This window comes from Hyalella azteca, unplaced genomic scaffold (genome assembly GCF_000764305.2).
Source record: "Hyalella azteca isolate HAZT.00-mixed unplaced genomic scaffold, Hazt_2.0.2 contig1316, whole genome shotgun sequence".
In the NCBI taxonomy this organism is placed as follows: Eukaryota; Metazoa; Arthropoda; class Malacostraca; order Amphipoda; family Hyalellidae; genus Hyalella; species Hyalella azteca.
In genome coordinates, this window is record NW_025931637.1 from 268,417 (window position 1) to 290,620 (window position 22,204).

Below are 22,204 nucleotides of genomic sequence, written 5' to 3' on the forward strand. Positions count from 1 at the left end.
ATTTTAGTTTCTCATCACTATAAACATATTTGACGGGTGTGTGAACAGAGCAATCATTTTTATGTTTTTCAAGTAGGTCTTCACGTATAAATGCATGCAGGCAGTAGTTCTATGACTCGCCTTATGAATAAATGGGCTTAAAGACTTCATTAAGACATAATGACTTCCATTCTCATTTGTAATTAACAATAATGAAACCACATCATTATTTTTAGTTTTAGTTATTCGAAGTAGGCATAGCTCCAAACAATAATTCAAGCTATATACATTTATAGAAATATTATTCATCTTCTCAAATTTATCGATGTCTTTAATTTTCATAGGGAATTTGATATCCGCGAATTCCAACTCTTCGGCTTTCTTCTTTAATAATTTCGTTATTCTGTTACCATGTCCTTCATCCCTGCAGAAGTGGCGTGCGACCGTCCACTTAAAGCACATGTTATCTTGGTTTTTAATATTTATTAACATATATTTTGAATGTCTCAATTTTTCAGGCAATTCAATATAGCTAGAACCTCTTAAAGGTTTGTATTCAACAATTTTAATTGTAAAGTTTAGCAACTTATTTAATATCCATCCAGAAGAGTTATTCGTAAATTCTTCGATTCTGTGTATCAGATTATCATACAGCCCTTTAATTGTATTTAAATTTATGTGATTCCTTGAAAGTTCTATAAACCTGTTTGAATTGAACCAAGCGGTATTATAAATTTTCTCACTGCCTAATTTGAATTTATAAAACTCAACTTGTAAATTCAACTGTAATTTAATATTATCGAATTTCGACTGTCTAATTACTTGAATAACTTCAGATGTTATATTCTTGAGAAACAACTTAGGATCGATAGTTCTTATCTCATGATAAATATGTTCTGCACATGTGTCATTAACAGCCTTCTTAATTTCCCCTCGCGTGCATTCAAATTTATTTTTAAAATGGACAATTGAATCTTCATGTACTCCAACATCATCAACTTCCAAATTACAAAGATTACAATAAAAGAAAGAACTGGCTATTACGCTATCATTTAGACGTTTTCTATGAGCGTTTGTTTCTTCATGTCTTTTTAAGTTTTGATAATCACGATCACATATTACGCACTTTGTTTTTGTATTGAAGTATGAATTTGATATTATCGAATTGTTAATTGCTTTACGATGCTTTTGGGTTTCTATATGTTTCTTTATGTTCTTAACTACTGTGTTACAAATTTCACAATGATTCATGCTGACAATATTTGCTTCCATTTTACTTAAGAAATTTATCCAAAGAGATTTCGTATTCAATGCGTGTTTTTTCACATGATTTACATCAGATGATTCGTTAGCTCTCATTTTATATAGAAAATTTATCCAAAGGCTTTTGCTACTTACGGTATGTTTTTTCACATGACATACATTAGATGATTCGTTAGCTCTCATTTTATATAGAAAAAAATTAGAAGCACATTGAAAAAATTCTTTTATTCTAATACAAAATAAGAATTATTTAACTGGTTCAACGAGGTAATGCATGCACCAATTGTGCAGAAGTTAAGGGGAGCATCTGTTCAAAATCTTTCGATTTTGGCTTTTTAGATTTTTATGTTCATATTAAAGCTGACATTGACGAATCCAACGGTATAAACAAGTAATGGTGATACCAATTGGTGGGGGTAAAATGAAAAAAAAAATCCGAAAAATTCATGAAAAATGCTCCCATACCTACAAAAATGATAATTTAAAAAAAAGCCTTCAACAACTTTTAGATATGGTCTTTACGCATCGAATGATATGTGTCTCGATGTTGTACCTTGAAAATCCTAGGAGGAGATAGATTTCTACGGTACCCCCTTTTTTGACCGTTTTCTAAAAATTTTATGTTTTCTTTCATTTTTTCGAAAAATTCACATGAACAATAAAGTCTTAGATTTCTGTTTTACATATGTGTACAAAGTTTTAGAGCGATCCGTTTGTAAATAGCCGAGATAAATTTTACCTCAGACGCTCCCCTTCGAATGACATGCGTCTCGATGTAGTAGCTTGAAAATCTTAGGAGGAGATAGATTTCTATAGTATCCCTTTCTTTGACCGTTTTCTAAGTGGCGCACGCCGTGCGCCGCGTTAATCACCACCTCACAGCTCCTTCCATGTCTCCGCTCACTGACTTGAGACCTGCAAAAACCTCAGGAGGTGCTTGGGATCGAACCCTGGGCTAGCGACTACCAAGACGCATCGCTAGCCACTTGACCATCGTGGTGATAGCGACTCAAAGCAAAATCTAGCTTTTCTATTACCTATAGTTTGGTAGCATAGAATTTTCAGATATTATATACAAACTATATTAGTTCGATAGCACATACAAAGGTATTAATGGGTATGAGACTGTCGTTGCAGGAGAGAGAGAGAAACGTGGTATTACTATGAGAAATGAGTGAGTCATAGCTGAAAATCCAGTTTTTCAATGAGCTGTATCAAAAGAAAATGAAGTGACCTTCTGAATTAAGTAGAGTAACTATGTTAAACTGAGGTTCTTATTTGCTCTGTGGATTCTTCCGTACGAGATCAATAAGTAGAGATTGCCTTCTGAAATATCCTCACTCGACGGGAATTCAGTGCTTAATGTATAACAGATCAGCTAGCGGTCGAGGGTAAATACAGTATTTTTTACAACACTCTCGATATTAGCACGCGATGCATCCTACCTCTGCCAGACCGGTCCTGGATCTTGAGCGAGTTTTTGTAGAGGATAATTTAAGTGCGCCTTTAGCTACCAGCCGATGTGCACCATGAAAAAAAAACTGACTCAAGGTTTCAAGCTGGTTTGACTCAATTGACTCAAGCCTGGTAAATGACTCGAATGACTCAATCGGGGTAAATGATCGTTAAGTCGTGATTCAGGAGTAATTGGTTAATTTTGTTGGGCAAATGATCGGTATCCTGTTTATGCAGGTTCGGGGTAATTGTTCGTAATAATATTGAAGGTAATTGGTAATTTTGTTGGGTAAGATTTGGGGTAAATGGTTGGTAAACTATAATTTAAGCTGTTTATGGAAAGTGTGACGATAGGCTCCTTTTGCTATCTACTGCTGTTGCTTCCTTCTCAATTGCAGGGTAATGCAATTTGCTCCCATGTAGAGTTCTTGACATAAAGGCAACTGGATATCTGCCCTTGTTCAAGACTGCTGACACTGCCATGTCTGAAGCATCACATTCTACAACAAAAGGCAATTCCTCTTCAATGGACGTTAGAGTTGCGCTGGCCAGCTGTGACTTAAGAGTTTCAAAAGCCGACAAAGCATTTTGATTGAGTGGAAAGGATTTTGTATTGACTAGCGGATGAATCTTGTCCAAGAAATTCTCAATCCACTTTGCATAGTGCGCAAACATACGCAAGGCTCTCAGCAAGGAGCACTTATTTGTAGGAGGTGGAAGCTCTTGAAGGGGACAAAGTCTCATAGTCAGGCTTAATGACCCAGTTTCTCACACAATATCCCAGAATTTTGATGATGGGTACTGATTTTATGGTTTTAGTCGTTGAGCATTATGTTTTGCTGCTTGACCTGATGCAACAGATCTTACCTGATGATGCAACAAATGGCAACCTATCAGCTGTCTTGCTGTGTCTGGCAATCCCTTCTACTAGTACTATCACCAGACGACTTAGACCAACCAGCCTCACTAGACTCGTTTGAACTACTCAAGTGGGATTTATTAATAGGGTTCTTGCCAAGAACGGGACCATGCTCTGGTGCAGATCATTCTACTCTTAACACTTTGACTCCGATTGCTTTATCTTGTACTATTATTTCACTTTTTGTACTGTTTTTAAACAGGGTTGCCAGACGGTCTTTTTTTTCGGACAAATTCCGTGATTTAGTTTTTCTCAATTGCGTTGGCCGGCTAAAATTTGTGATAGGGGTACTTCCTAATCAAATTTTAAATACTGCAAAAAGAAAATAAATGGAATTTTTATAGCGGAACCTACAAATAAACTGGTATATATTGAGTTATCGGCCTTTTTGGCTTTTTTTTTATCGGATTTGGCTGATTTTAGGCAACCTGAATTATGTACCACTACGTCCTGGAGAAATACATTTCGTGGTACACATATGTACCACATTGGAGTCAACCTGTTGAGATTCTGCACTACGTACCTCAGATGATTCCCTAGATATCTTTCCTGACTTGGAGCCCAAGGTAGTCATCACATGGTCTATAACTCTACATGCTCACACTGCTCTCTGATGACTCCCAACTGGTCATAATTGGCTTGGCTTGGACCACACTCACCTCTGCCCTTGGAAACAGCCTTCAAGTTCCCATGTTTCTTTGGGATTACCCCTGTCTCAACACCTGGATGAAGAGACCTAGCTCTCAACAAACAGACCCATGCACCTGATCAGGGACTGGACTAGAAGACTCATCAGTGCCTGACACATCACCCTCTGCAGCACTGGAGGGCTCATGGTATCCTGCCATAACAGTAAGTCACCAATACAAGACAACTTCAACACCAAAATCAAATCAAAACACCAGCAAAATACAGATCCAGACACGAAATGAGAACAAGATGAAAAAATCTGAATGATGAAAGTAAGAGGGTCTGGGCACCAAAATATGTTAAGGGCACTCCTAACCTCCTCCAAAGGCCTGGTACGACCAATATAGTATTGGCTTTTATCATGCGGAAAACTAGTTGAAACAACCTAACAGCAGGAAAAATCAAACACAAGACCAATCAATCAGATGAACTCTGAAACAAGTTGTCTCACATTATATGCAGTTGAATGATATATATAGGTATATATATGATTAGGGTTTAGTTTAATGTATGATAAATACACAGACATGAAAATGGATGACACATAATAAATAAAGAAATTTCAAGAACCTTAAAACCCTATAATACATTGATGATCAGTAAAACGTCATAATGGGAACAGTGAAAATTCTATATAACTGATGGCTCACAAGCATGTTCATAAATCCCTGGGACCTCCAGAATCCTTGGCCAGTCCTTGAGCAAAGGACTCTTCTCTTCTTGGTATCCTGTCCATCCTCATGACTGAAGCACAGGTAAGGATTGTGGTCCACCAGTTCACAGCTTGTATAACTTGTGATTAACTGACACTGCACCAAGAATAGACACTTGCTTGGACTAAACACTTGGCAAGATAACAATAGCAATCAGTTGCACTTGGCAAAGAGGTGAATTTTCTGCCCAATTGAGAAACATCACAGAGGTTTCTTATGATCCCAACCTCAGCTTTCAGATTTCCAATTCTGGGCTATTAGGGAACCACTGAGAAACACTGCACAAGAGATCATTGGTCCTCAAGCATCACAGGTGGAGCAGTGGGTTGTGCAAAACATCACAGCAGGTGACAACACAATACTAGCACCAATTATGAATTGTAACTAAATTGTGCCCTGTCAAGCTATTGAGAAGACAATCTAGCTAATAATTTGTGCACAGGCTATATATAATCATCGGTGATCTGGAACAAGGAAAACCACAAGGGATTAGGGAGAAATGCATGAGAGAAGGAATGGCAATGCAAAATACTCAGAGCAAAAGCCATTCTCTCATAATATTAACAAATTTTACTTACATAAGAGTTGCACACAGGTGTTGGCTTGAAAATGTTGAATTTGAGTATCTCATTCCAAAAATAAATAGCAGCCATTTCCGCAAGATAGGTAAAGGACACCCCTAGAAATGCATTTACAGTGTAACCTTGATTAGCAAAGTCTCTAATTAACAGTAAAATCAATTAAAAACAAAAAGTTTTGATAACATTTGCCTTGTTCAGCAAAAAAATTTTACTTGACAAAAAATTAATGCATCATCAGACGTTACAAAATTGTTTATAGAATGTCAAAGATAAAATTGTGCACCAGGCAACATGAAATGAAAAGTAATTAACCTAAACTATGATTTATTTCTCCAAAAAATGTGATGGTTGTTACTAAAATATTTCTTTCCATTTCAGGTACCGGTAGTATGCTTTTTATTATCTTTTTTGTTATAGTGAATTCACTTGACCCATTTCCAGTCTGTATGCTTCAAGACTTGTAATAGCTGAAGCCTTCATTAGTATGAGAAAGGCTCCAGCTATTAACCTGCAAAACAACAGATTTGTCAGGATTTTGAAATGATTTTTGATTAATTTAAGTTTTAATTTGTGATCTGTATCCACCAGGGTTGGCGATTTTTTTTTTATTTTTTTTTTTTTTAATCAAAAAAATAAAAAATCAATGATTTTTTGATTTTTCCATGATTTTTTTTATTTATTTGATTTTTTTGATTTTTTCAACTTTTTTGTCTTTTTGATGTGTTATTTTTTATGTTGCAATTAGCCTACTAACAATAACAGTATATGATCATAATGGATGGCTAAAAAGGGCACTTATTGCCTTCAATAATGGCCAACAGGCCAAGGTGGTGTTTACCACTTAGGGATTTTTGGGTAAACAATTGTTGGCAAGTCTATTCGTTAGCTTTGTAAAGTTTGTATGGAGCAAGGTAATGAGCTAAATATTGACCATTTAACTGGCTTCAATATACAAAAACACTTCAGGAATGCAGATCTTCTAAACATTGAAGAGTCACAGATAGGTAGCTGATAGCACAGTGCACAGCACTATTAATAGATCCACTAGTTTTATGTCCTAAAAATCTACCAGACTCTACCCTCTATACACACCGACTAGTAGTGACTGTAGCTGATAGCACAGTGCACAGCACTATCAATAGATCCACTAGTTTTATGTCCTAAAAATCTACCAGACTCTACCCTCTATACACACCGACTAGTAGTGACTGTAGCTGATAGCACAGTACACATCACTATCAATAGATCTACTAGTTTTATGTCCTATAAATCTACCAGACTCTACCCTCTATACACACCGACTAGTAGTGATTGAGTGACTGACTGCACTGTTCCCATTTAATTCAGACCAATAAACCAATACTAAACGTAAACTGAACGATAACCAAACAAACCTCATACGACTTGAAACAAGACTCAAGTTATGAGAAAATCTAATACTGTTTGAAATAAACGTGTGCACAATTCAAATATTTTACCTATATCCATTCACTGCATTTAATTATTTTATATATAGTCTTATAATTGTAATTGTTTTGTTTCTAGTTTTAAATTCACATATTTAAAGATTGAAATTAAATATTTTAATTAGAATACTCGTATTAGGATGGTAAATCTTTCTAATTGCCTAAAAGGTCAATACAATCTCAACCTCTCAATATACAGGGTGGGGGAGAACTGATTGAGCAGTTTTGAGGTAAAATAAAAGAGTAATGGAGGTACATAAAGAAGAAAGTTTATTATCCTAGAAGTTAGCATAACATACCATTTAGAATACTTATGTTTTGAAAACAATATCTGGAAGATGGGGCTATTAGCTGCAACACACTGTTGGAGTCGTTTTCTGAGGAGGGAGTAACCGTGATAGTGAATTCCGATCGCTATGCTGCAATGTTGCAAAATGTCTTGCAGCCCATGATGGAAGACATTGTTGAAAATGAAGCAATGCAAGATGTGTGGTTCCAGCAGGATGGGGCTACAGCTCACACAGCCCGAATGTCACCCAATGTTTTGAAACACATGTTTCCGAGAGGTCTGGTGTCTCTGAGGGGTGATTTACACTGGCCTGTGAGGTCACTTGATTTGAGCATTTGCGATTTCTTTCTTTGGGGACATCTAAAAGAGAAGTTCAGAAGTTGCCCTCACACCCTACCACAGCTAAGGGGATGGATTATTGCAGCAGAGGTTATGGCCATACCTCGCCATATGTGTGAACGTGCTGTATGAAACTTCCGAGAACGACTCCAACAGTGTGATGCAGCTAACAAACCCCATTTTCCTGATATTGTTTGCAAAACATAAGTATTTTAAATGGTATGTTATGCTAATCTTGAGGAAAATAAACTTTCTTCTTTATGTACCTCCATTATATATATAGTCAGATGGGGTAAGACAGGACCAAAATCACTAACAAGCCTGTAGCATCTATACCATGAATAACTAAAAAACCATAAACCTATCACAAGGTGTTGTTGTGCAATGGGCTTCTAAGCTACAACTCAGACATTTTGCATCTCACATAGTTTTCTGTACAGATTAAAAAAAGTGAGCTGGTCCCATCTTACCCCATTGGGGTAAGATGGGACCAGGCTGGGGTAAGAAAGGACCAACTGGTAACTCTTATGTTACAAGGTGTTTAATAAAAATACAAATATGATATTCAATATTATCCATCTAGAAACACATTATATACTCTTTTATTTCGCCTCAAAACTGTTCAATCAGTTCTGCCCCACCCTGTATAAGCTAGCTAACACATTTAAATTGTATATTGTAATCAATATAAAACAAATAGTCAAATAGTTAAAGACTACTTATAGCCTTATAAGAATTAGCTAAGCTGCTAGCTACATACAATGTATTGCACACTTGATGCCTCTGTACCAAAAACATTCAATTTATTGGAACCTAATACACACACTTAAAGACAACAAGTTTATATACCAATTTGTCATTCATAGTACATTTATACTAAACCATGAATAACTATACCTCAATATTAATTAAAGACTGCCACTCAATATATTTAAATATATGAAAAAATAAAAAAAAAATCGAAAAAAATAAAAAAAATCATGATTTTTTTATAAAAAAATCAAGTGATTTAATCACATGATTTAATCATTTTGATTTAATCATTGCCAACCCTGGTATCCACTATACCTATTGATTGTATTCATGTCACTTCAAAGCAAAGTTTTAAATTTTGGCCTTTTTAAACCTTTAATTACTTAAAAAGGAATGTCAAATATTCACACGTCATATTCTTTTAAAATGTCTTTTGGTAACTTGTTTTTCAATATGCCTACAGCAGCAACAAATTTTGTTCAACTTAATCAATAATAAAAAAAAAGCATTCTCTAGTCTTCAATTTCCTTTTTAATTTCAATTCTTCAGACTTACATATGGAGTATATTTAATATAATTTGGATTTCTCCTGTCATGCACAGCAAGTAATTTATGTCAGTGTGTTTTTATTTCATTACCTGGTACCATACAAGTCAGAAAAATTTCCTATGAAATGCTCATAGTTGAATTATCTCCATAATTCTTGACTAATCATTAATGATTTATATATGCTTAAATATTAAGTACAAATTTTTCTAATATTCTAGCAGTACACATATCATTCTAGCAGTAAACATTTAACTTTTCTTATTGTCATCAATTGTCTAGTCACCAGGATGATCCATTATTATCAGGATAAATTCATGAAAGATTTGTCAATTTCATTGTAATTTACTGGTATTATTGTCCATTTTCTTGAATTTGTTTTAAATATTAGGTAAACTGCAACTAAGGCCCTTTCACCTGTCATCATTTTGAATCTGATGAAGTTATTCAAACTGCAATTTTTTCTATTTTATGCCTGGGTGCATAGACCACATAAACCGCATATATATTGTGCAATGCATGTACAAGTAAACCCCATCAATATTGTGCAATGCATGTGATGATGTGAACTCCATATTAGAATCAGTAGGTATTTTGTGGCTGCATTGAATGCAGCTAGCAGCATTGTTGCATAGCTTTATGAGACCAATGTTTTGAAGTCTTGAACCATGAATTTGCAAAAAAAGCCGTGCTTGTAATTGCTTACTGTGTTTTAAATACTATATATAATCATTTGTTTCTGCCATGTCTGATTGCTCTGCTACATCTGGTATTGTATTGTGGTATTTTACTATGTACTATCATAGTAGTACATACTACCATCATAGTGCTATGATAGTACTATGTACTATCTGGTATTGTACTATGCATAGCTAGCCTGCTAGTTCTGGCAGGTATCCTGGTCTGACTATTCTGCTAGGTTATGATTCTACTTGATTTTATTTTATTTATTTATTCACACAGGAGCACACATTACAATGAAAAATAAAAAGAGACATGAAATAAAATAGCAAGGCTTCTAGGTGATGCCCATATAAGCTAAAAAAGCTTTGCATGCAAAACATTAGGTACAAACTCAATTCCAATGATAATAAGATGACGATTAGAACAAATTAATAACTAATTTCTAAAATAATCGAAACCATTAAAAAAAGCCTTAAAAAACTGATAACCAGATGTCATAGTAGAAAAATCAACATAAGAGGCAATGTCAACATTACACTTAATAAAACAGAGTACAACTGTAAACATCTAGCCAAAATGCCTAAAACTTACATAATGATTAAAGTCAAATTAATACTGGTTAAGGATAAAATCACGGTATTTTATTTTTGAAAACATTTTAGAGCAATCTTGTTTGAACTCATCTGGCAATTCATTAAAATATTTGACACAATTAAAATTGGTACTTCTTTTTTCTATTTCTAAACACACTGGTGGTAAGTTAAATTGATCGCCTTATCACTTGTCACACACAAGTCACAACATCCCTTTAGGGAGTAACTTTATTTGCTCATTTAATTGAAACTGAAGAATTTTATTTGATAAGTTTGATTTGAAAATCCTCAGATAATCAGTAATACAATTACTACAGTATTCTAATACTAATCCATGTCAATGTTGAATTGGTGCTGATACCCATTCCACGAATAGGTGCAACATTAATTAGAATCTATTTGGCAATCAAGTTTCCTTATTTAGAAAGGTTCACTTTGTGTTGTTTAAATGATTTTTTCATTACCCTATTTTTAAAATCAAAGACAAATATTTCTAGTTTGCTATATGTATCTCATGTTTCTTTTATTGATTGAAGGTGAACTAGGATGAATCTTTAGTAGGTATAGAAAATGTATTCAGTTCATTTTGTGTTTATGAAGCTATTTTGTAGTCTTGCAACTCTGATTGTTGCATAAAAAAATGACACAGGCTCTAAAGCATACTAGTGCATGAAAGTGCCTAAGGATTTATGTAGTATAATTGCTTAGAGAGCTTTCATAGCAGAATGGAGGACAGGCACATTGCAGAACATTTTGTGGTGGCAGGTCTACCTCCAGATAACCTAGACCTCCTGGAGGAATTCTCATGCGACGGTGCTTCCCTGAAGACTGACCACTCATTGCCACCCATCACTGATATTGGTGTGGTCAACACATCATTGGGAGAAGAAGTCCCTGATGGTGAGTTTGGTTAACAACAGCCAAAAGTATTATGGATGTCATAATAAACCATATTTTTGCAGACTTCTTTCTGACAGAAAGTAGGATTATCAATGTCAATCAAATGCTCATTGCAGCAGTTATTATTGGTTAAGATTGGTTAAGATTATTGGTTATCCATGAATAAATGTGTGCTATGATTTCAAGTCAAATGATATCAGAGAATTTTTATACCACTTGATATTTTTCCTAACAATCAATTGTGTGTATCATTAAGAGAATGATTTTTCCATGCTCTGATAATTGGTTGTAAGTAGATAAAGTATTTTATTGGTCTAATTTTTCAATAAGAAGCTGTATATTCTTATTGAGAATACTAGATGTGGTTATTATGATAATGGCTAGTGCTACATTATTTCAATTGAATATTGAAGTTCATCAAAATTTATGAACAAAAAATTTAACAATATCATTTTGTTGCCCTGAGATATTGTGATGTAATTAGCAAAATAAAATTATAAGAATTATTAATGTTATTATTAATTATAGAATTATTATATTATTGATACTATTATTATAAAATTGATGTGTGGTTCAGTCAAACTTGAAATTTACATGGGTAGTATAATCTGCAATGTATGAAAAATGTATTTGTAGCCTAGTTTGGATCATTCATCCCATTCTATAATAAATTTAATACCTATGTGCTCTTCTGCCAGAAAGTGAATCACTGAAATTGTTTGTGGAAAATTTATTCACCAACTTTTCTTGACCAAACTGCAGGCTACACCCTGATTTCAACTACACCTTCTGGAGGATCAGCCAACCTCAACTTGGGTGTGTTTCGAGCACCCGAAATGTACCTCTGCTACAAGCGGGGAACTCACCAACCTCCTCTTGTTGACATTGGGTTAGTGTTTGTTTACTCGTTAATTCTCTCTTCAGCTTTCTTGTGCCAAGCACTGCGGTAAATTAGGGTCAATTTTACTTGAACTACTTTCTAAATGTTGTAAGTTTCCTAAATATTATCACAATTTTGAAAGCAAGTGTATTCTTCCGAGTGAGAAAATTTCAATTTGTTTTTCTTCTAGGATTACTTACATTATCATTTTCTCTTGTGAATTATAATGATAATGTCTGCCTTATTATAATAAATAATGCCTTCAATATTATAATGATTCATAATATTATCTTCATATTCATTATTGCTACATGCATTGCAGATTTCTGTAGATAGGAGAATTGTCTCTTCTGCCATATTTCTCTTGCTATAATGATTTTCTTATGAACATCTTTAAAACCTCATTAATGTCCTTGAAGTTTAAACAGACTTTATTTACCAATATATACATGATTGTGATTTGGGTTGTGTGGCAAATAACTGAAGAACTATGTACCTATATTTTAATTAATTTAGGAAGTAATTTCCATGCCTGGTGTTCATGTTCAGAGTGTTATATGATGGACGAGAGAAGGTGATGGTGGACTCTCAGATGCTTCTGCCATATTTCTCTTGCTATAATGATTTTCTTATGAACATCTTTAATACCTCATAAGATGTCCATGAAATATAAACAAACTCTATTTACCAATACATGATTGTGATTTGGGTTGTGCAGCAAATAACTGGAGAACTATGTACCTATATTTTAATTAATTTAGGAAGTAATTTCCATGCCTGGTGTTCAGAGTGTTATATGACGGACGAGAGAAGGTGATGGTGGACTCTCAGATGCTTCAGTTCACTGTTGGTAACCACTCAGCCAACATCAACCCACATGGTTACACCACCTACATCACCTACAGGTACTAGTCCATTGTCTACCTTGTGCTGCATCAGCCCTTGGTCATTTGCTGCTGCTGTGTTTTTCCCCTAAAGCTATGGTGGCATATGATATTTAAACTTTGGTTGCATAAATGCTTGGATTGTAGAACAATATGCTGTGAATGGGCTAAACACTTGCTTCTTCATCTGAAACCTAAGTAGGTACTAATTCAAAACTGGAAGATAACATCATGTCTTTGCAGGTTTCTGTCAATTTCTTGTCCACAAGAGGATTGTTTGCTATGCATTTTCATGTTGATATGACCCCTGATAATTCAATTACGTATTTTCCTACGTTTTTGGACTTAATTATAGGTACCTACATATGACTGGTAAAGAATTTAGTTGCAAATCTTCTTTTGTCTCCATCCTGGCCTGTGTAATTTAAACTAATTTTACTTTACTAGATTAATGCTAAATATGAAAAATGAAATAATGTTCATTCTTTAGAATTTTTCGTCTCAACACCAGGAGATGCTGCAAAAATGAAGGAATGTATATTAAATTTGCAAAGAATATTTAAGAAACTATCGCTGATTTCACTATCTGATAAGTTACTCATAAGAGGCAATAAATTGCTTTCCATGACATTCTTATTTAGTAAAGTCACTTTCTAATGATGCAAAAAAATTTTTGGTTGTAAATGGAAAGATGTTTTTTGGTGAATAAAAGGGCAAATAAGTGAATAATTTGTCTTCATTTAGTCTTCTCTTGAAAGTTTTTTTCCAAGTTTAAATAGGTTTGCGTCATCTACATTGCATTATTATTTGCTTTACAAAGTAATTAGCCACAATTTATAAATTTAAAGACATCATTGACAACTTGAATTAAATCATCGTGGACTATTTGTATACGAGGTATTCCATTAATACTTTCCTGATGTTCTACAGACGGTCCAGTCCCGACCGTGAGTGCAATGAGCTCGTGGTGTCCGACATCTGCGTGAAGAACAAGGAGCCTGCACCTCACTCCTTCTGCACCATCGACAGGAACATCAATAAGAATAGCATGGTCAGTAGCCTTCTGTTGCACTGCAATGAAATTGCTGTGCAAAGAAAATATATCACAGCCTGCCTCCAGATTTTCATTGCCTAGACTTGTGTTCTTTATCCTTGAATTGTCTTGGTTTATGTGTGTGTGTGTGTGCTTTTTTTGTATAGCTTGTCAATATAGTGAGCTTCAATGTTATTTATAGCACTTTTTTATTAGTAAAATGGAAGTTTGTTTATTGATTTACCATTGTTACTTTCAGATTCAGCATCTTTTGTGATTCATTAGTAGAGCATCTTGACGCTTGATAAAACACTTCATACCTTTCTTTTCAACTTGAGCTTTTATTTGGTTTTGATTTCAACTTTAGCTCATCTTTTATCTGTTTTACTTTTTTATATGTACCAGAGTTAATAGCATTTAAATTTTTTCCTTAATCTAGAATCATGTGCATTAAATTGGAACTACAGACAGCAAAAAGTAGAATTAATCTGAAATGTGCACTCCACGAATTAATGTGGTGGAATTTCGGATTGAAGATTGATTAATAAATTATGAAAAGATTTGAAATTATTGGCATGTAATATCGCTTCTTGTAAAATTCAAACCCATTATATGTTCAGCTAATGCCTTAAATTTTAGCATTCAAATTATATGGCATGGCTTTCCTGTGAATATTTTTGTAAATTATTCTTGTTATGAGGTTTTCTCTCATAGTTTTATTTCCACCATGTATTTGCAGATGGGTGCAGAAGTTTACATTTGCTACCGCAAGTCAGTGAACCGTCCCACGTACATCGCCTACAAGCCAGCCCTGCTAGACAACTGCTCCCCCACCTCTCGTAAACCTTCCTTCTCTCTGCCCGCCGACCTCGCCCTCTTCTGTGTCCCCATGGGCGCCACGCTCGAGTCGTGGCCTCCTCAAACCAAGGTCAGTTCCTCTAACCCTGGGACTATACTACTCATAACTACTCATAACTCTCAAAAACAGTTATGAGTAGGTAACTCGGGTCAGCCTATCTCTGACGGCTCTTCATGTTAAACTCACCAATCACAGGCGGTAAATCGGCCGCTACATGTCCGTGGGCCGCTATAGTTAGTATTAGATGGTGAAATGAGCGTGTTTAAACACGAGTGGTTAATGACCAGAGAATTCATTGATTTAAATTTTCAGGATCGAACAATATTCGTCAGATGACGTTATTGATCAAAATGCAAGTTTAAGGAAGTAATTGTAATTTATTAACGACGTTTTGAATGTGACAACATTAATTTTTAAATTATACAAGGCATTGAATATAGAAATTTTATTATGGAAATAAGTACATGATTCACGTGTCGTAAATTTTATACAACACGAAATTTTTGAACCGTGAAATTAACTCTGAAACAACGTTAAAGCTTAGAAAATTCAGTAGTTGTAATGAAAATCAGAAAATCCTCACTAATATAGTTTTTGATAAGATTTATTTATTGCCATGCAGGTGCCTGAGCCGGTGTTCTCGACGTTCGTGCTGACCGTGACAAGTCCTCAGAGCGATCAGGTGGACAAGGTCTACTGCGCCGGCGTGACGTTCTACGAACGATACGACCACGCTAAGCTCTCTCTAGAGCAGGCTACCCAACTCAAGCTTAAAGAACACGATGGCTTCAACAATCTCGTCTACACCAACAAAAGCATCTGTTTGCTGTCCCTCTGGCCCTTCTTCGACACTTTCGAAACGTTTCTAAAATATTTACATCAGATGGTGCACTCAGGTCCACATAACGTGCCAATTGAGCGCTACATTTACCACCTCTTGGAGTCGGTGCCTTTCCCTAGTGTTCAGAGGCCGCGGATTTTGGTTCAACTGGACGCTCATACGTGCATGACTCTGTCCTTGCCTGAAGACTCTCCCATTGCCTTGAGCGGGGCTCGGTTTCGCGACCTCATCTCGCTGCTAAGGCCCAATGCGTGCCTTCAGCTTCTCGTCTTCGCTCTCACGGAACAAAAAGTCCTCCTTCACTCCCTGAGACCGGCCGTGCTCACTGCGGCTACTGAGGCGCTTGCCATGATTATATTTCCCTTCCATTGGCAGTGTCCGTACATTCCTCTCTGCCCATTGGGGCTCTCTAGCTTCCTCAATGCCCCCATACCGTTTCTTTTAGGTCTCGACTCGCGCTTCTTCGACATGTATCATCCTCCTCAAGACGTTATCTGCGTTGACCTCGATACCGGCGCCATCTCCATTCCCGAGGATAAACGAGCCATCAACGAGAAGCTACTTCCTAAGCGATGCTCAAAAGCTCTCAAATTTTCGCTAGAAGATCTTTGCACTAAATGCTTTTACCTAGAGAGTTACAAGGAAAGAGTGCTGCACAAGCAAAAACTCGCGGCCGCTGGTAAAGCCATAAATCCTGAAGATTCGCCATTAGATGCCGCATTTAAAATTCGTAGGATGGAGCAAGAGTTGGAGGTTGAAATTCAAGAGGCTTTTTTAACCTTTACGGCAAGTCTCCTGCATGGCTATAGTTCATTCCTCCTGCCTATTGCATCGCGAAATTTGAGCCCTGACACTGCGAATCTCTTCGACATCGAAGGTTTCGTGAAGTCCCGCGACCGATCGTACCAGAAATTCTACAGTATGCTCGTTAGCACGCAAATGTTCAGTAAGTTCATCGAAGAGCGTTCCTTCGTGTCTGACAAAGACGCTTCGCTTGCCTTCTTCGACGACTGCGTAGAGCGCGTGGCTGCCTCCCAGGCCTCAGGCGAGCCCCTGGGACGCCTGCTTGAAGTCGAGTCCGGCAACAGCGAACACACGTTCGTCTTGCCTCCTCCTGAACCTCCTCCCGCCACTGCCCCAGGCACCACATGGTCCTACGACCACTTCCCTCATCAGCTGGACAAGTCGTTACTGAGTCCCCCATCCCCACAGAAGGCAGCCCCGCGACTCATGCCCCCTTCTGGTGCTGGCTCAGTTCACCCACCGTCACCCATGGCGCGTCGCAGTAAACAGGAGTTGCGGTCGGCACAGAAGCAGGCGTCCAAACTCGCCCAGACTCCCCTCACCTGGGCCAAGTGCCTTGTTTCTACCTCCTACAGGTGCCGCTTCGCTCATTATCTTACGATTTCGTTCTGATATTAAATTTTCTCTATGCCCAAGGAAGAAACTACTCTATTCGTTCTGAACGGTTTATTTCTTTTGCAGAAAAGCAAGCTCATGAGTTAATTAGGCTATGAAGACATGCTGTTAACATTGTTAGGTGATATTAATTATTTCATATTAAACCCTAAGGATGGTTTATCTTATCATCTGCAGCGTGTGGTATACTCAGCTATCTTCGTTCGCGCTCACGCATCAGCATGGCAGTCGCGTGCTGCATCTGGCATATCGCGTGCTGCTACACATCCAGAGCCTAGCGCAGCACAACACGGACGAGGTATGTTCTTTTCTAACTACTTTCAGAACTTCATTTCTGACTGCCTTCAATACTAAAGTTCCTACCCCGTGCTTCCAACTCTGTATTCTAAACTCTACTCTCAATTATAGCTCTAATTGACGCTAATTCTGTAATTGACGTCCGTGGGGCTATGTAAATGGCATTCGATGCCATTGCTCATCTCTTGGATTTATTTTAATTGATAGCTTCCAGCGAATCGAGTTCCTAAACCAATCATATTTCTTGAAAGCCAACTTGAAAGCGATTTATTGCGCTATTCCGACAATTGCGTACTTATGTAGCTGCTCATCAGCCCTGTTAACCTCACTTCATTAGCATCGCGATGCAGCTGAGCATCACCTCTCACTCGTCGCTTCTTCTAAATGCATCGCTGCTCATCATGTCGCTGCTATTCTCCATCACTAACATGTATCCCACTGCACAGGTATCATACCGCATCATGATGCAGCTGTGCGGTGTGTACAGCCAGCCAGAGCTCGCCATGCGCGTGTTATGCGCCATGAACACAGTGGGCATCTCTCCCAACGCCATCACGTACGGCTACTACAACAGGGCGGTGCTCGAGTGCAAGTGGACGCACGCCTACCACTACTGGAATAAACTCAGGTACCACCTCGTTGTGTTCTGTCAAAATGCTAATGGCTTTCATTTACACATTGTTCACTGTTGTTTGGTAATTTAACTGCTTGCGGATACTTTCGTACAATTAGTATCTAATTATTTTAATTTTAAATGTTTATTAAATTATTTATTAAGAGGCTATATTTATTACGAAATTAGCCGAGTTTGCTGATTGAAAATAGATCGAAATACCTCATGGTTGGAATCATTGAAAAAGAAAACCGCAGATAGTAAAGTTCATGAAGGTAAAGTTGATGAAGTTAGCTGGTGATGGGACAGTCATTATTATGCTGCAGGGTTCGTTGAACACAAGTCAACACATCAAGTTCTCAGATCGTAATTAACGAATCACTGGTTTTTGAAATAATTGTGAGTGTGGTTGCAGGAACGTGGTGTCGGGCGTCGCTGCATTCCGCAGCAGCGGACGGGATCGCGCAGCCAGGCTGGGCCCTACGACAAGGCGCTCCGAGGGCAGACATAAAGAGGCAGCGCAGGCAGCCGCTGAGGACCACAAGACAGCTGCTCTCGCAAGACAGGAAAAGCCCGAAAAGACTTCCGTGCAGTCAAATGATAGTCGGGACACGTCACGTTCTCGTGATAAACTCACTGGTAAGTTTCATGTTATATGCTTTGTAGAGGCCGATTCCTGCATTCTAGTTACCGGCCGTTGTCTTAAAATAGCGTTACTTGAACTTTGGCGCCAATAAACGTAGGATGTGGATAATTAGGTTTAATGAACACCCTGTGCACCCCGACGCCGTTATAATGTTACTGAGTGATTCACCTGGGAGTGTAAGTGTGAAATTGCCCGCCACTGGAGAGGGTTATTCTCAGTGATTTTGTTATTATGTTTTCCGACTCTTCTGGTGAAAGCCAAATCTATGTTTAGTAATTACCAATCTACGAATCGAATAACGTTAGTATTTATCAACCGACTGATACAGAACCGGACGAGAAATTCAACGGAGCATCCACGAAGCCCTCAGATTCTCACGATGTCGAGACCAGAGATCCCTTGAGTGCTGAAAGTGAGGGCCTCGCGAACTTTGCTTCCAAAGACCCGCTCAATATCAGCAACAGCAACTCTCCTGCAGAAGCTGCAGGTCAGTACCTCGCTGCTTGAGGTTGCTTCCTGACAACTGATTAGGAAACGCTGCGTGCTGTAAGGGAAGTTTGCATATAGTCAGCTCGCTTGATTTACCCGGTGCTGGTCAGTCTATCTCATTCTGATAAGTATTGTCAAGAAATGATTGCAGCGAATGACGACCATAATTGCTGTGAGCACTTTGATATTCATGGAGTCTCAAGCTTGTCGATTAATCTGCAAACACTTTACAGATGCAAATTTCGTAGTAAGTTCCACATTTATATAATTTTTTTTAATTTGATGTTTGCTTGGGGTGTTCCAGAGCGAACTGGCAGTTATAAGAGTCGTCTCCTTGTCTTGGAGAACTTGTTAGGCGTGGCTTTGTGAATAGAGAGAGTGGATGTTCGATGGGTTTGTTGAGAATGGGAAAGCGCGTTCTGCATGAGCTGTGCGAGTCTGTTTCGGTTAAAGAACTTTACATGTAATTTGAGTTGATTCTTTTGTCGTAGATTATTATGAAAATTTTTGTGGAACATGTTATAACTTGTCTAATCTTTCTTGTTTGAGCTTGTCTTTCTTTCTTTAGAAGAACATTGTAAATTTGTGTCCGGTTAATTTGTATTCGTGGAATTGTGTAGTCTTTTGAAATCATTTTCATGTTTATTACTTGATAAATAACTCTGATCTTTTCGAGCGGAAAAATCACAGTGAATATTATGACTATTTGGTATTACATGCAAACTTATCTCGTTTAAAGTTAAACCTATAAGATGAAAGTTTCAATTATAATCAAACCTCTCGAATAAGAAATAAGTAAGCTACGTGGTATTCCATCTTCCTGCCGAAGTGTTGGTTTGTTCTGCCTTCGTGCCAATTGAATTGAACGTATCCTCCATGCCTCATAAGCGCCATTTTTTAGCTTGTATGTTTGCTTTGTGGAGTTGTATTCAAAGTTGCTTCAGTACGTATGGCAGTGCATGAATCCAGCTTCCGTTTGTGTATCAGCGAACGATGTATTTGATTTGGTAACCCTGTAAGCAAGTAAATGTCCTCAACTAAGGCGAACTTTTCCGTGTTTAAAGCTTGGCATTACATGTGACCCTTGTCTTTGCATGAGATTAATATTGAATTGCTTGTTTTAATTTCATATGGTTTGTTATTATTCTAATTGTTCAGTTCAGCGAACGAGGCTGCAAAGTTCATAGTTATTATTAAAAAAAGACTTACGTGATCCGTTTTCCCTCCTCGATTCCAACCCCTTCTGCTTCCATCCCCGCCACAAACTACTTCCCTGCCCCTGCTGCATCCGCTGCTGCTTCGCTCCAAGTTTGGTTGAACTTCTCGCATTATCTGGACCCTGTTTCCGTTCCTCGAATTCATCTTTTCTTCGATGGTTTGCCTATCCTGGAATTCTGCTACGAGATGTGACGCCGCTTCGTGTGTTCTGGCCGCCCTCATGGCTGCTCGTGCCTCATGACTGGGAATATTGATTCCCTGATCGTTCTGGACTACTGGAGGATTTACAGACTCTTCAAGCCTTACTGGCACAGACGCTGACCTCTGCCAATCCTCTCTAGCTACTGAAGAAGAAGAACCTCCAGCCATAGCAGTGGAAGTGAAGAGCGAGAGCCTAGGAGACCATGACAGGTCCTCAGGTCACTCCAGGGCTGCAGTTACAGACACCAACGCGAGCTGCAGCTCTGAGGTCTCGGACGACATTCGTCTGGCGTGCGTCATGGCCTCCACCACGCTGCCGGGTGAGTGACTTGCCTGTGGTTTCCTCGGCACGCCCACGAGACTCGAGTTCGGGCAAGGCTTTCTTCCAAAGGTGGTCTATCTCTCCTATTTACTTTAACCTGCCTATAACTACTTTATTTAGGCTTTTCGCTCATTTGAACTCCCTCATGGCCTAGCTTATTTAGGTCTCAACTTTCTAGTGACGTAGATCTCAACGTAGATTCTTTGGTCTCAACTTTCTAGTGACGTAGATCTCAACGTAGATTTTTAGGTCATAACTTTCTAGTGACGTAGATCTCAACGTAGGTTTTTGGTCACAACTTTCTTTTGACGTAGATCTCAACGTAGATTTTTTGGTCATAACTTTCTAGTGACGTAGATCTCAACGTAGATTTTTTGGTCATAACTTTCTAGTGACGTAGATCTCAACGTTGGTTTTTAGGTCATAACTTTTTTTAACGATGATAGCTAGTTCAGATAGCTATAGTGACGTCAGCAAATGGCGTCTCGTGTTCGCAAATGGTTATTGTTTATTTACTATTTACTGCTAAGCGTTTGAGACTACTAGTGTAGATGAGGCGAGTCGTGGCTTGTGTCCCTTCTTCCCTCACTTGACAGTCTCCTGCAGAGCTGCTTTCCACCTACAACAAAACCTACTCATTTGTTTGTTTGTTTCATGCATGCTACACTCGTACTGTTGAATTTTAAATTGCTATGCATGATCTGCCCGACCTCAGTTCGCAACCAAATTACATTTCCTGCTTCATCAGACTCCATAAGATCATGATATAATAATTAGTATTTATTTCCTTTGTTCGCTTCAATCTTCTCAAGGACGCCGAAAGTTTATAAATTTTACGTAATTTACCTATATCAATTTTGCCATTGTTTTTATTCATCTTTTACCATCCCGAAAATCTTCTGAATCGCAAGAAGAGCTACTGGCGGTATACTAGCTACGGAAACGCATTGGATACGGAAATCTAGAGTTTTAAGATAGAAATTCTGGGAGACTAAAACATCTAATCTAAAAGTAATGTTACAACCCTAAAAATGATAGTTAACGAAATCTCACACATACAAACGCTCTTAACATCCTTGTTTGTTAACGAGAGTTGTAGTTGCTGTTCTGCATATTGTTCAAGCTTCTGTCGTACGTGGCTTTGAAGAGATCATCTTTGATAAAACAGCTTTGACTGAAGTGTGCGAATGAGAGGAATTGTCAAGGTGCTTACGTCGTACTCTGTCCTTCTATGTACCTTCCTTCCGCTCTTTATATTTGTTCTGGGACACTTTAACGGTGATTAAAACTCATGCATATATCCAGATATTTGTCTACTCCCACATCGCGCTC

The 22,204-nt window shown here is 37.7% G+C and overlaps 1 protein-coding gene across 4 annotated transcripts in view; it reads left to right on the plus strand.

The window, feature by feature from the left end:
* Positions 1-10,917: 10,917 nt before the first annotated feature.
* LOC108682848 (DENN domain-containing protein Crag) overlaps positions 10,918-22,204 on the plus strand; it is a 31,867-nt gene continuing 20,580 nt past the window's right edge. For 3 of the 4 annotated variants that reach the window (XM_018172093.2, XM_047882298.1, XM_047882304.1), the window contains exons 1-11: positions 10,918-11,170; positions 11,933-12,059; positions 12,839-12,955; positions 13,865-13,985; positions 14,707-14,895; positions 15,449-17,046; positions 17,264-17,384; positions 17,830-18,011; positions 18,412-18,635; positions 18,971-19,129; positions 20,640-20,870. In XM_018172093.2, coding sequence (XP_018027582.1) covers positions 10,996-11,170; positions 11,933-12,059; positions 12,839-12,955; positions 13,865-13,985; positions 14,707-14,895; positions 15,449-17,046; positions 17,264-17,384; positions 17,830-18,011; positions 18,412-18,635; positions 18,971-19,129; positions 20,640-20,870 — 3,244 coding nt within the window. In that variant the 5' untranslated portion in view covers positions 10,918-10,995. The remainder of the gene's footprint in view (positions 11,171-11,932; positions 12,060-12,838; positions 12,956-13,864; positions 13,986-14,706; positions 14,896-15,448; positions 17,047-17,263; positions 17,385-17,829; positions 18,012-18,411; positions 18,636-18,970; positions 19,130-20,639; positions 20,871-22,204) is intronic. The other variant, XM_047882302.1, reaches the window with a different exon arrangement.